Consider the following 15925-nt stretch of genomic DNA (forward strand, 5'->3'; position numbering starts at 1 on the left):
CAGTATGCATAAATCAACATGCTTGCTTTGTAAATGCCTTGTATTTTCTCTATATCCCAGTATCTCCTTGCGTATAAAGAGCCACGTTTTCAACAATTCCAGGGGCATTTAAACCCGGCACTGGGATTTATTTTTCCAGACAATCAAGATAGTGCTTGAGTAATCATCCTCCCAGTAACAATGTATATCTTATTCTATGGGTCTTTCGGTAAAGTCACGTAGATAGGTTCAAAGAAAATAACAAAAAACTACGACATTTCGATCGCAACGCAAGCAATCACTTGCGATCGAAACGTCGTAGTTTTTTGTTATTTTTTGTTATTTTCTTTGAACCTATCTACGTGACTTTACCGAAAGACCCATAGAATATGAATTCCTGCAGTCACGAAAGCTTTAAGTCAAGATTTAATGTATATCTTCTCAATGGGCCTGTTATAGCCTGGCGGAATGACGGTTTCCAGTTAGTAATATTTCACTGATTGCCATAATAAAAAAAGCCCGAGTAATCATTAAAAATGTTCTGAATAACATTTCCAATAATTGTTCTTGTTGTGTAGGATACATATTCATGATGATTTATGCCCTTTGTCAATAACACTGATGTATGAAGGGCTCTCCATCCCCTTGTTCGTCAGGTGGGTGGTTTAACCATATTTCACTAAGTTGGTCAATCAGAGCTGGTGAAGGGGGGAGGCCTCGGATCGGCTCAGATTTTTATCGCCACCGATATTAGGCGCGTGTCCTGGAAATCAAACTCAAATTCACCAGATTCATAGCGCAGTTCGCTGACCACTGCACTTGCCTTACCGCTAATAAAACATCCTGTACAGTACTGTAATTGGAAGCCCGTGAAATTCATATTATTTCCCTGGGTCCCTGATCCTCTGGTGGCATTAAAGGACAAGAGGGTCATCATGACACGTGGGTTTCAGATGTATTTACCTCGTGGGTGAAGTGTACTGCTTGATACATTTTGGTAACGAAAAAAAACTTGTCAAAAACCCCTAAGCAAATCGGATTATTTTCACACATTTTAAAACGGCCCATTGCACTAAACCGGTTTACATTCTCATGTAATAAAACAAAAAATATATTTCACCACACGACTTAGGTTTCATATCTTGCATGTGATGAAACGGGGTAACATTATTTATCGTGAAAAAGATCTATTGGGGGTACAGCAGTTGATATCTTGAAGACATTTTTGGCCAAAATAATTCTGCTGCTCTATTTCAGACCGGGAGCCAGAGCAGAGCCTCAACATTCTGGCGAATTGCCCTGATGATGCTGGATGCAATTACCAGCGAAACGTCGTACTCAAAAATGGTAAATGTTGTAGTTTCACGCTTCAACACACCGGTGGGCTAAAGCAGTGAACTATTTGTCTTTTGTCAACGTGACACTTTTTTTGCTGATTGGCCGTGTCGGGTGGTGGAGGGTTACGACACATTTATAAATAACGCGATCTAAACCCAAAAACGTTGATTATGCAAAATAATTCTGTTGAACGTCGATATTCCTCCAAGTCCAGCTAAAGGGACGTTGCACCGAACGCATGCGATGTTCGTTTCAATAATCCTGTAATCATGTCCATGTGGGTATCGCACATTTCCCGATGCAATTCAATAAAAAACGATTGCACTAAAAACAGGTTGTTAAAATGTCTCAAGTGAGATTACATATTGAGGTTAGTTTGTTTCTGAATTTTGTATGGGGGGTGGGAAGGGGATAACATTAAAAACAAACGTTTACATTTCGATTTAAAGCTTTCGTGACTGCAGGGATTCATCTTCTTGGTTCTTTCGGTAAAGTCACGTAGAAGGGAAATAATAAAATAATAAAAATAAAACATAATAAAATAATTCTCACGACGTTTCGGCCACAATGCAAGCAGCCGTCCTCAGGTGAAGAACAGGTCTGTCGGAAAGACAGCGTCTGAATGCGTTGTGGCCGAAACGTCGTGAGAATTATTTTGTTTTATTTTTATTATTTTATTATTTCCCTTCTACGTGACTTTACCGAAAGAACCAAGAAGATGAAACGTTTAAATGTTAATGACCATGTAAAAATAGAACGGGATACGTTATTCGAACGCATAGATTTCCATGCTTCCACGTATATCCACGTATATGCTCCTGCCAATTAAGCAACGGTATATAAAGTTTAAAACTTTATATTTTTCAGTAAGGTTTAATTAAAACAGAAATTAATATGCAAAAGGAAACAATGTAATGGGATCAATTAATTGGGGGGGGGGGGGGGTCAGAAGACATGGACCACCCTGTACAGTAGGAATGTGCGTCGTACATAACATGAATGTTAAGAATGTTAAGGCTTTCATTTATTTATTCCCAACAAATTATTTGGCGATGCTATTGGCGATGCTGCGTAAGACTGCTGCGCTGCGAAGCGGTGCAAATGCACGAATATCAACAACAGCAACAGCAGCACCAACCAAAAAAAAACACTAAACACGTTCGCCAATGACATTTGCCTCGAAATGCAAATAAATATCGACAGTGCGCTACGAGGAGGAGGAGGAAGAAAGAGGGGCCCATCGGCCGAAACGTCGTGGGCCAATATCATCACACAACCATTGCCGTTCCACGTTCACCCCCCCCCCCTACGCAACATGCCGGCGCAGAATCCCGCACGCGAATGACATCACGGCCAATGTCTGCTGCCATGGGGTGGTGGGGGGTGGTTGGGGGGTGGGGTATTGGGGGGGTGTGCGGGGGTGGGGGTGCGGGGGTTGTGGGGGGTGGGGGGTGCGGGGGGTTCGGGGGGGTGCGGGGGGTGGTTGGGAAGTGGGGGTGGTGGGGGTGGTGGGGGGGTGGTTGGGGGGGGTGTGGGGGATGGTTGGGGGGGGGTTGGGGGGGTGGTTGGGGGGGGTGGTGGGGGGGGGTGTGGGGTGGTTGGGGGGTGGTTGGGGGGGAGTGTGGGGGGTGGGGGGTGCGGGGGTTGTGGGGGGGTGCGGGGGGGGGTGCGGGGGGTGGTTGGGGGGGAGTGTGGGGGGTGGTGGGGGGTGGTGGGGGGTGGTTGGGGGGTCGGGGCCGCCTCCTGCCCCCTCCGCTGATTCCCCAGAGCACCGCCCGCCCGGCTCGTGCCCGACGTTCGCCGGCGTCCTCCGCGTCTGTAGCGGCGGCGGCGACGGCCACACAAACCCGGCCGCCATCAACAACAACAACATCATCGCTGCCACCACCAGCAGCAGCAGCAGCAATGATGATGATGATGGCCACCACCACCACCACCATGACAACCGTGGCTGAGCAGCGGCCTCCCGACCCGGAGCCTCCGGAGGAGATGGGCGGCCGGTTGCTGGAGCTGCTCTCGGGCTCGGCGCTCGGCGCAAAGTATCACCGACTGTTCGCCGGCCTCGACAGCGGTATCAGGTGAAGGAGACATCGGGGAGGACGAGGAGAGACGAGGACGACGATGACGATGATGAGGGAACACGGGGAAGAGGGCATGCGATGCCAATGGTTGTTGGGTGTAATTCGGTGGGCAGACCGTGGCTGATGTTGTTTGACCGGCGTTTCCTAGCGCGGTCGTACCGGGAGAGAGCGATGCTGCCCGGGGTGGATGGCTGGCCGAGGCCGCCGTGTCCGTGACGGTCGTGTAGGCCGCACTGATTGTGGGTGTATTTTTGTTTTGTTTTCAATTGTTTATTTCTTCATTGGTGGTGCTGTGGTCGTCGTAACTTGTGTTCTACTGACTAAGGGATGCAACTGCTGGCGGTGTTAATCGGCAAACGCGAGCTATGAGCTTGCTCGATATTTAAACCATTATGCCTCGACACTTCCGTGTGATAACCGCTCTGTGTTTGTATCTCAATGGAGGGCTCTCGATCGCCGTGTTATTTTTTTAAATTTCAACAACGTTCGCAATAGATTCATTATCCTTGATGTTTATACCCCCCGCTGCCTCGCTAGTTGATGTTAGAAAAAAAAGAGATGCATTCTGTCAAGCCCAAGGCTGGGGAGGTGGGGGGAAGTGTTGAGCTGAGAACCATTGTTTTCATACCTGTATCGTTATTACGGTATTGGTTTTTTTTTAAGTTGCACAATTATAGCTCATTAAATGATCACTTTCGGCACAATGTATACGCTTTTAGCCAGATAATTACGCTTACGAACACAGTGATATATCTTGCCACTTTGGACCCAGTGATAAAAGATGATCGCATGAAATTTACTACACAGTGAGGGCCTGATTACCGTTTTATCAAGCAAATAATCGATTGATTATTCCACTAAAGGTCTTAGGTCATGCGTTTTATCATTGTTTATTACACGTGGAATCTATTATAATTACAGCAGTATTCCGTGAAATTACAACTATGTGATCGCGATTAATTACGAATAAAGGGCTGTAGTTACAGGTTTACTGTTTATTTTTCACTGCTCCTAAAAGCAAAAATAATTTTACAAAATTGGTTGTTACTGTGCAGCGCCGTCGATATGCAACGCGCTTGGGAAGGCCTTCATCCAGCAGTGGATTTATAATAATCATATAACAGGGTCACTCGGAGCATGCGTTTGATGAGAGCTCTTCTTCGGTTCACTGTCCCTCAGCTCTCAATTGATTTCAACCTTTTAATTTAGCCCATCATCATCTCTTTGGTGGACGATAAAATAAGTACCACTTTGTGGGAAATTATTAGTCGTTGGTCTGTGGACAGACTTTCTCCCGTAATAGGAAAGTTGAATTTTCACCACGGACTCATCCAATGAGATGTGGCACCCTCATTTGATCAGGCAGGAACACTGTTTCCTCCTCTTTATGCCAGGACTATATTTGGCCTGATATTGCTAGTTCATTAACAGTGGCTACGTTGAATCAGCTTCCTTTGGGTTTACTTGGGGGGGGGGGGGGTTTGTTTCAATTTAGCCTTTGTAAATAAATAAAATCAAGCACACACGGCTTAGAACTGCTTGTTCAGACTGCAAATCAATTGGAGGAATGAATAAAGGTTTCTCATTCACTCTGACCTGGCCTTGAATGAGATTAATGTTTTAAAGGTGTATTATTTTATATGTCCATTCATTTTTCTTTATTTACAACACATAAGCGAGCCAAACATGTCATTGTCTTGAGTATAATACATTTTTAATGGCTTTCATTTTGGAGCAATCTGATTAATAACCACAAATATTTAGCTTAAATAAGCATCACTTAATTGAGAAAAAGCTAATTGGATGCACGGCAATTATATTAAGGTTTCTGTGCTGTAGGCTTTGTATTAAAGACTGCTATGTACAGGGGAAACAATGTCCATTCACTGCATTGATTGTGCAACCTTCCATCGTCACGTCTATGTTTAGTCCGGACAGCTGCTTGCACTTTTAGTTTATGAAAACAAAATCGGGCGAACGGGGCAAAAAGACACAACTTACACACACACACGTCTGTTCGATACTACACATAGCGCCATTGCAATGTACTGCACTCGTCCTATCGGCTGCTGTAAAAAATACATGGCAAATACATATAGTAAATTGTGACTTATGTGTATTCTGATGAAGTCCTAGTAGGACTAGGAATCTTGACAATTGACACATATAGTCGAGTCTATGATTATGACAGGGGAGAGGTGGTGCAGTGGGTAGGGCACTGCTAAGAACCTGAGTTAGATTCCTGGCCACATCTGGGATAATTTGTAGAATTATAATGGAACTGGTCCTTATTGTCCAAGGACACTCTTTGATAATCTGCACCGACGTTCATAGTGAAGTATGATCAAATAATCGCCATAACAGACACGGTGTGGTGGGGTCTTCATCCATCTGAAGACCAAATATTTCATAATGTCAATGTCGAAAATGATAGCCCTTAGGTTCATTTATTTCATTTGTAGGGCAGGGTCAGCCCAAGTTCTGAAGTGATCGTGTGCTGAACGCTTAAAAATCTGTTCCCAATCTTCAACGAAGCAAGTCATTTATTTCCACTGGAGTGTGACACTTAAGCTGCGAGAATGCAGGCCAAAGCCTGCTGACAATTTTGCATGGACATTGTTCAGTTTGGCGGCTGCAAACCGAATTCCCTCCCTACCGCCCTGCGTGCCCATGCACTTGCCAAGCGGATAAAAGGAATTAGCATATAGGTGTGTAAAAATGCCGAGCTAAGCATTCCACGCACGGGTTACGTCAGCTGGAATGCGGCTCCCGTTGCAAGCGGCGGGTGGTAAACAGAGAGCAATCGATTGAGTAAATAAATAATGAAACAAACCATCAAATATTTCCTTTAAAAAAATCTCTGTCCACTGAGGACGCGTCAGCGATGCGTTTAAATATTAAAATTCCACGCACGTGTTCTGTGTTGAGCGAGCATCCATGCTTGGTTTCACCCTGTATAATGACACTGTCTGACTGGGCCCTACTGAAAGGATTGAATGTAGTATTATGAAAATTGCTTATATTGTTTATCTTTTAACCATTGTTGGTATAATTACTATTTGGAAAACAAATCCTGACATGTAAACTGCATTCATCACACCTGACCTTCGCAGTGGGATGGTCATGAAAGATTATTATTCATGTGCAGTGGCAAGTCATGATTTTTTATGATAATTATGTGGCCAGGAAAGCCTTACTGAGTCTCCACAGACTCTTATTCAGGAGGGTCCTGCTACATTGGGATGTTTGGCCATTATTAGTGATGACCGTTTGGCTTCGTGTGGAGGGGAAACTGGAGTACCTGGAAAAACTCAACACTCATTGCTCCATCTCTGTGGTGGACATGCCTCTTGTTTCCCTGCTTTGACTACCACTCCGTTGGTAATTTTGATCACCGGCCATCATCCGTATGCTGCCCAGTCGATTAATTGCGTGGAATTCTCCGAATATGTGGCCAATTCCACCAGGGCACAATGGCTCGCACAGATAATGCCATGTGATGCTGTTTATGTGCGCAAAAGTCTTTTGTGTCCACACAGCATGCTCTTCTAGCCGGTGAGATTTGATAGGAGCCGACAAATTCTGAAAGCATGACCCAGCGCATATACTGGCGGGGCTTCTCACCCGTGCAAAACAGTTACCCTTTATTTATCGTCAAATATTTATGTACAACGAGGCGGGATCCCATTGAGACTGATGGGCTCTTTTTTTCAAAGGAGACCTGGGTCACACGGCAATACAAAACAAATTCACAACAGTTCACAACAATTTATAGTATTTATCCATTTCCTTTCATTCGTGCAATAATCTCATCACTGTATCTCCATGGTGGTCATTTTCTGGGGCGTGCTCTCTCCTTGGGCTGCCATTCCGTTACCTGGATTGACCATGTATTCTTATGACCTCGGTGTCCTGCCCAAGCCCATTAAGTTTATCAACCGGCAACATAAAAAATATCTGACGTGCATTTGTTCCCTGGTCCATGTGTTGCCCTTTCTATGTTTTGGTGTAATTCCATGCATCCATCTTTCCATGATCCTTTGCACAATTTACAGCCATGTCACTGAGCCACACTCCACAGCTGGTGATACACAATGGTTGAAAACTTTCCTCTTAAGGCACACTTGTATACGACTGTCTTTCATTTCATATTGAAATGCTAAAATAAAATAAAAACCCGTATGTAGCAGGATCTTCATGAAAACCGGTCATTTGACGCAGTGTGGCTTTCCTGGATAAATATATAATTATTCTTATTGGTTCTTTCGGTAAAGTCACGTAGAAGGGAAGTAATAAAATAATAAAAAGAAAACATAATAAAATTATTCTCACGACGTTTCGGCCAATCTTGCGTTGTGGCCGAAACGTCGTGAGAATAATTTTATTATGTTTTATTTTTATTATTTTATTACTTCCCTTCTACGTGACTTTACCGAAAGAACCAAGGAGATGAATCCCTGCAGTCACGAAAGCTTTAAATCGAAATATATAATTATTATACCATACATGTGATGGTGTCCACATAGGCCATCGTTCAAACGACTGAACATGTGAAAATGTGAAAGTGTCAAATCTGGACTGTAGGGTGGATGGGGCAGCACAGTTCAAGGCAATTATCCAATGACCTTCTGATATTCTCAGACTCGTGTAGTGTCTACCAACGTCACACAATAAAACGACTTTCCCATTAAAGTGATATACGTTCATAGCATTCCCAGAATTTTTTTTAAAATGCATCAGTTTACCGAGAGGTTATTGACAAGAAAAATATAAGGAATTGCAAGATGTTTTTAGCCAATTAATGAGTAATGAGCTATACATGTGGGAGGCAATCGGAGCACCAAGAGAAACCCATGCACACAAGGGGACAACACTCTATCCTCATACAAATGGAAACAGATGGATGGAAATTAGTCCACTTACCATTACCGCCTTCTCGTGAACCAGGGTATGGTGTCTCACGCGCCCACGGGAAGGGGAATTTCACAAACATTTGTGTGATTCACCAACCCTCACTGCCTCCACGGTGCTGGCTTACAGGCATTGATGTACAGGATACTGTTGCGAATATTTATGCAAGGTTGATGAATCCTATTGACCATGATGAAATGCAGGCATTGTTTTCATGTTGGCACAAATGTGTTGAAAAGGAATGGAGACCGTGCTGATAGACAGCCAAAATGGTCATGACATTCCCATGAATGAACGTCAAAATAATTTTCATCGTTTCGATAAAAAATAATACTTTTCAGTTTAACACGTAGGCTTTCGCGACCAATATTATTCATAATCAACGTTTTTGGGTTAGATCGCGTTATTTACCACTCACCATTCTGGCGAATTGCCCGATGATGCTGGATGCAATTACCAGCGAAACGTCGTACAAAAAAATTGTAAATGTTGTGGTTTCACGAATCAACACACCGGTGGGCTAAAGCAGTGAACTATTTGTTTTTTGTCAACGTGACACTTTTTTGCTGATTGGCCATGTCGGGTGGTGGAGGGTTACGACACATTTATAAATAACACGATCTAACCCAAAAAACGTTGATTATGAAGAATACTTTTAATGAATATGATGATGTACTTTTAGGGCATCCCTCATAAGATACAATATTTATTATTGTAAAACAATGTTGTCGTTTTAGGAGTACCCTACGTGCTTTCTGAGCATGTGGCACAGTGATTATCGCGCTGCTATTAAAGCCTAACTTTGGGTCCTGTGAACAGCTGACACCAGTGATGTGTCCTATCTGAACCTGTCCTGAGCCTCCCCTACACCAACCTGCACTGACCAGCGCAGTAACGTCCAATGAAACGACCCTCATACCCTAATAGTATGGACAGGCCTTCATCCAGTAATAGATTAACATCAGCCTGTACATTGTTTATGCATGTGGGCTATTTAAACGGCCAGTTTTTTAGTTTAACACGTAGGCTTGTATTTAGCAATTTTTTTGGTATTAACAATATGATAAAATCAGTTGCTTAATGGCAACAACACTGTAGATTCAAATTTTTATTTAGATATATTTGGATTAAATCTCATGTGTTTTTTTTCATGAGTAAGTTCATGTTTTTGTGTGATGTTTCCCCCAACCCCACACTTTTTCAGAGCCAGAAAGAATGCGATTAACAAGAAGAAGTTAAAGAAGAAACAGAGGCCAAAGTCAAAAACCAAACAGAAGTCTAAGGTTTGTGAGTCATCAGCGACTACCATTCTGTCCTGTCGTGCATCTGTATCAACCCCTGCCCTTGGTGATTGCTAATTCCATGGAAATCCGTTTCATAAATATGACATTTTCTGACTTTGGGCTGTCCTATACGAGGTTGGAAAAGTCTTAAAAGTCGAATTTGGAAGCTTCCTAATGGCATCATTGCAATGACGCTATGTTACACATTATTAGGGTGATGCTGCAGTTATGTCAGTGGTGCACTGCTAACTGTGGCAGTCTTTTTATTCGCTCATTAAGGAGCTTTAAACTGTTGGCGGACAGCCCAGAATTCCGTGACCGTCAAAGTGCAGATCTACTCGGGGTGCGACAATTCTCCCCCCACCACTCATCAGTTAATGATTGGTATTAGGAGTCACGATATAATCCCATTCTTGTTTTTAACGTTATTTGTGAATGTTGGAACCACAAGTGTCTCCGGTGAATGTGGTGACTAAGGAGATTACCTAACGGCAGATGGTGGGATACTGTCAGGCCAGTTTTTTGGAGGTTGCGTCTCCACTGCAAAAGCTGAGGGACTTGGAGAAAGCCTTTAATAGTGAGGTGTGGTGGCATCAATGTCCTTGACCATGGCGAAAGCTTGACCTTTATCTGGTGGTGAGTGGGGGTCACATTAAATCATTACCTACAACATCATCAGTCATAATTTTTGGGTGTCTTGTTCCATTCTGTGGATGCCTCTCGGTTGTTAGTCTTGACCACCGATTAGTTAGGCATATAATGGTACGTTGATTCATCGATTGAATCAAATCTTACATTGGCATGTAATCATCATCATTAGCCATGATTCATCCACTGCTGGATGAAGGTCTTCGTCGCTGTCTCTTGCAGTCTTGCGATGCACGTATCCGGCGAGCTCCCGCGCACGAGATGATATTGTCGATGAAAAATGTCGACCCTTAACCTCGCGATTTGATTGCAGCTATCGCGAGTTCAAGAACCAATACTAATTGATGAATTCACGTGGCATTGCTCCGCCGCTGGCAATGTGCATGACAGAAGCCATCAGGGGTTCCCACCCGCGGCGACACTGCCATATCGGCGTCCTGTCGTATTGCACGCAAGGATTGTCGGCACACGTCTCCTGATTTAGCAAAAACACTGCCCACACCCAGAGGCGAGTTTGATGACGCCCACTTCTCAGCGGCAAGGTCACTCTGCGCACTGCATAGGGCCCACACGTAGCCTGCTGTGCGTGAGTTAATATGCACGCTGTGTTTGTCATGTTGGGTGGGCATGGCAAGTGTCGGATGTGATAGACCGACGATAATCCTTGTAGGGATTGCAGGACAGTGTGTGCGGGCGCACAACTGGGCCGGCTTCATCTGCTTTGGCACCACCAAATCAAATCTGTACGTGACAAGAAAACCCACCACCACTGTGAAAATCAATGCAGGCTGGAAATAAATAGATTTAACACCACACACAAAACTGTGCATTGCATGTGCAGAAATCCTCTCGGCCTGGTGGGATCACCACATTTTCTCAGGTCTTTGAGTCGGTGGTCTGAACAATGACATGGCCACACATTCAGTTATTTTGAGATTGTGGTCTGGATAAGGCTGAGCTTTTGTGCATGCAAAACTTCACACCCCTTGTGTGTGTTTTGTTAACTTAATCGGCACCATTGCACACGTCTTTGAGTTATTCTCAATACTTTCTATGGAAATCCCGCCCCTCATGATATGTAATGGGGAGGGTACAGTGATTAGCACACATCACCACGAACCCAAAAACCAGAGTTTGATTCCCACCCATGCAAACATCAGTGGCAAGTGATATTTTAACTTGTTCTGGCGCTACCTCCTTCTGCACTGACTAGCATGCTGACATTTGGTGAAAACATCCTGCCATGACCAACAGTGCGGCCAGGCCTTCAGCCATCAGTGGATTGACAAAGGGCCGGTTGTGTATAATTTATATCTTGTATGCAAAGAGTTAATGTGACGCCCACCGTCCAGTAGATGCTGTTAGATATTCCACAATAGGATAAAATATACAATTTGTTGAATCAACTTATGATTCATTGAATAATTCCAGGTCCACTAAGTAGCCGTACACATTCTATTTGACATAGCGGTCCCGGAATAATAGTTCAGGAATCTTTATGTTATGAATAGAAATACATGCAAATCACCTCCACCTAGACCCACAAAACAAAGAGTAACACGAGTTGTGTTTAAACACGAATTTCATCATTCATGGCCATTACTATGTGTACCTCTGGGCACATTTGCAAAGCGGTGTTGGTCGTAATTGCGATCGTGAAATCATTCTAATTTAGCACAACCACTTACGGCAGGAAATACTCTCACCCGTTGGCTTCGCACATGTGAATTGCACCAGGTTTGGTGATTTGATCGGAAACGTGCATCGGCATTGATGGAGGATATGGCACGGAAGCTGAAAAGTGTTCAGAGAAGCATGCACTTGAGAGATGGGAAGAGGGACGCACGGATTAGAGAACATACGCAGACCCTCTTAAGTTTTTTCGGTAAAGTCACGTAGGTAAAAATAAAATTAAAATTGATAAAAGTAAAGTATTTTACTTTTATTAATTTTATTAATTCAAATAAAAGTAAAGTATTTTACTTTCATTAATTTTAATTATATTTTTTACCTACGTGACTTTACCGAAAAAACCTAAGAGTATGAATCCTTGCAGTCACGAAAGCTTCAAATCTAACATACGCAGATTACAGACGTCGTGTTTACTGTTGAGAGAAGTATGTGGCATTGCATAGGACACGCCGCCGTAGGCGATGGTGGTCGGTGGTCGAGAATATTGACGCAGTGACAGCCAAGGAAGGGAATGGCGCCCAAGAGGACGTCCATCATGCAGACAGAACGCTGAAACTAGTTGCCGTGCAGGTGCTGGGCGGACTGTTACATCGCAGAACCGTGATAGATGGTGACAAAATCAGGGAGACTTTTTCATCCAGCAGTGGATTGATTGTGGCTAATTATGTTGATGAAAATGCTTGAGCTGGCGCTGTTCCAGAACAAAGCTGGGCTGAAGAGTCCATGTCCCAATGGCAGCCTTATACAGGAACGCGATTCTTGATTGGTTCTCAAAGTGGCACGAGCCCCATATTTGTTTATCTTTGAACTTTCGCACGGGCTGACCCCCGAAACAGGTGATGATGTTACAGGGTCAACACTGAATATATTTAATAAATATACTTTTTCTTAAACTAGTCGGTGGGATTGCAGAATTTGTAGCGGGATGACGATGACATGAGATGGCCTTCATCCTTCAGTGGATCAACTGTGGCTGATAATGGTGGTTTAATGTATTCCATGGCTTTCACTAACATTTGTCAAACTACTTTTGAGGATTGCTTAGTCCTGGTACATTGTTACATTTGCGCAACATTGCTGCACGGTTATAATATGTGGACAATTGCTAGAGTAAGAGACTAATAGCTGGCCAGAAACACGTTTTGGTTTCAAAGGAGAGTGCTGGAAATATGCTGGTCTGAAAGAATGACAAATGAAGACGTATTACAGAGAGCAAAGCAGAGTTGTGAACTTATAAAGGTTACAGCAATAGGGAAGTCAACATTTTTGGCACACGCAAATGGACAAGATGGCTTTAGCAAACTTTTCATTGCTGGTAAGATTGAGGGCAAGAGATCGAATGGGAGATGAACAAGTGAGCATCTGGATAATAGATTGTCGGTGGTTTGGTTAACACGGACAGGCAAAGTGTGGCATGTTACAAGAAACAAGGGACAGTAAGACACAGACAATGCGACACTTTGAGATTGTAACACTAGCCATCATCAGCCATGATTTATCCACTGCTGGATCAAGGCCTCCGCAAATCATCAGCATCATGGTACAGCGATACAACAAGCCATCTAGCACCGACACACGAGCTGATTTTATTTCACCATCTGCATAGTGGTCATACCCCTGGGTGTTTAAAATTGGATGGTTTGGTACGAATCCATGAATTTTGATGGCTTCTTGACCATGGGGACACAGACTGGGGCCCTGGTGCACTTCTTGTGCCAGAACTTGGGCTGTTCCTTGGCCATCATTCCTGCTCTCGTTTTCTATTTTTACAATTGAATGTCCGGGGCTTTGCTAAGCCAGTGCAGCGCAGGTCTCCGGAAGCGCGGGGGGTTACTTTTCCACCGCACAAGCCGAGCTGTGCCGCTGACGTCGCGTGCAACGTCATGGCGTCAAGGCGCGTGTAGATGACGCCGTGTTTGGGTCGCAACCGACTTAACGTCGCGCAAATTGCGCGTGCCGTTAGCACCGCCCCTAGCACTTCTTGAACCGGAGGTAGATGCGGATGTCTTGTGAGGCCGGCAGCATAAAGCTCGCTTCGGGCTCAGCTTGGTAAAATTCCAATGGAAAGCCGCCGCCACTTGTGTGCTGTGCTGGCCCTGGGCTCGGTAGTGCTCCGTGCTCAGATGTCCAGGTGGAAAAGGGATAATAGGTGATGGAAACGAGGCTTGAGTGCAGCTATCTGGCCCTGGGTGGCCTGCTCTTACTGGGTGGGTCATTGGTTAGTCGAGCTTTTTCTTCCCAAAAAAAAGAGAGCTAAAGGCGGCCTTCTATAATCCGCCGTGCAATTAGCGTGACGGCAACGTGCCAGGAGGTCCGCTATGGCCATTAGATCATGCTTGGAAAGCGCAGGGTCACATTGGTTGTGTTTGAGGCTTAGCCGCTATGGTGATGATGATGAGTCATAACGCAAGTTTAATTTCTCTTAATACGTTACGCGTATTTTTGCAGCAGTAGGCCCGCACGGGTTGCGTTGAGAATATTTAGCCCCCCCAATGTGTCAGCAAAAACCTTTAAGTGTTGTCTTTTTTTTGGGCATTGGCTATGCTTTCGTGGAATTATGCTTCTCTCGTTGGTCTGGTCTTTGATCGCGATGATGTGAGCCGAGTGGACAACACTCGGAATCGTTTGAAATTTCTGTCTGATGTGTCACCGCAATGTCGTGAAATTTTACTATCGAAAAGCCTAAGGCTTAGTGCAGCACAATATGCACAGATATCTACAGCAATTTACAATACGTGATATTGGGCAAAAACCTGCAAGTTACCCAATTGGGGATGAAAACTCACAACATCGCCCTCCTACTGCAACAAAAACTTGGCAAGATCCTGCAAAAAAGGGTCTTGAGGTGTTCCTAGGTAAACAAGAATAATAATATATTCTTGGTCCTTTCGGTAAAGTCACGTAGAAGGGAAATAAAATAATGAAAATATTTGAACTTATATTACTGGGAAAAAAATATTTCTATTATTTTATTATTTCCCTTTATTTTATTATTTCCCTTCTGCGTTACTTTACCGAAAGAACCAAGAATATGAATCCATGCAGTCACGAAAGCTTTAAATCAAAGAATAATAATAACAATATTCATAATTTGTCCTTTTTACAACCTCGGCAAGCGCTATGCATTGAGTGGGGGTTTTGCTAGGGTGTGTCGTATGTAGATGTTCAATACATAAATTAATTGGTTCATAAATTAAGAGGTTATTTATGTTTCATCCGCCAATCAGCTGTCGTCCGTGTATAATGGTCAGAGTTATGAAGACGCTATTATTTATTTACATCGCGACGACGTTTCTCGTGGAAATTGACTGCGTGTTGGGCGACACTAAAACTCAGAAATAATAAAAAGAATTCCACATTAATCAAAATGTCTAGGAAAGAGCATCCTGAAGCTTTTCAGTGCTCAAGAGTGCAATGCATTTAGATACTGGCAATACAATTTGCACAATTTGTTGTGCAATGCATTTCATGCTTGTATATCGACTCAAACGGGATGCAGCGGTGGCGCTGTGGTTTGGGCACTGTACTATGAATCTGGCGAACTGAATTGAATGCCCAGCCCAGGATAACATCAGTGGCGAGTGATAGCTGTACTGATCTTGGGTATCTCCTTCACCAACCCGCACCGACTCGCGTGCCTATTATCTTTATTTACCCACGAAAGCTACACTGAGTCTCGCGACTCTTTCCCAGGAGGTTCCTGCCAAGTTTTCTCAATAGGGGGGCGATGATTGAGTTGAGTAATTTGCGGGTTATTTTTTGGACCTTTGGCTTCAACTTCCACTGAAGCAGATGGTGCGTAGTATTTTTACGGCTATTAATCAGGGCAGCCGGCTGGATTCGAACCCTGAACCTCTGCAACAAGCGGGGCAAACGCACTACCACTCGGCCACATCACTGCTCCTGAATTCTGATCAAAGAAAGATGAAGTATGGTCACACAAACCCACCCACCCCCACGACTGGCACAGCCTGAGAAGGCCTTCATCCCTGA

General features: G+C 44.0%; 1 protein-coding gene across 1 annotated transcript in view; it reads left to right on the forward strand.

Moving 5' to 3' along the window:
• The first annotated feature begins 3061 nt into the window (after positions 1 to 3061).
• The window catches only part of MYCBP2 (MYC binding protein 2), a 121312-nt gene continuing 108448 nt past the window's right edge, over positions 3062 to 15925 (forward strand). Inside the window, 2 exon segments of the mRNA XM_061563890.1 lie at positions 3062 to 3395; positions 9514 to 9592. Of these exon segments, the coding sequence (XP_061419874.1) occupies positions 3223 to 3395; positions 9514 to 9592 (252 nt within the window). The 5' untranslated portion in view covers positions 3062 to 3222.

This window comes from Lethenteron reissneri, chromosome 32 (assembly GCF_015708825.2).
Source record: "Lethenteron reissneri isolate LAM-NWPU_2019-01 chromosome 32, ASM1570882v1, whole genome shotgun sequence".
Taxonomy (NCBI): Eukaryota; Metazoa; Chordata; class Hyperoartia; order Petromyzontiformes; family Petromyzontidae; genus Lethenteron; species Lethenteron reissneri.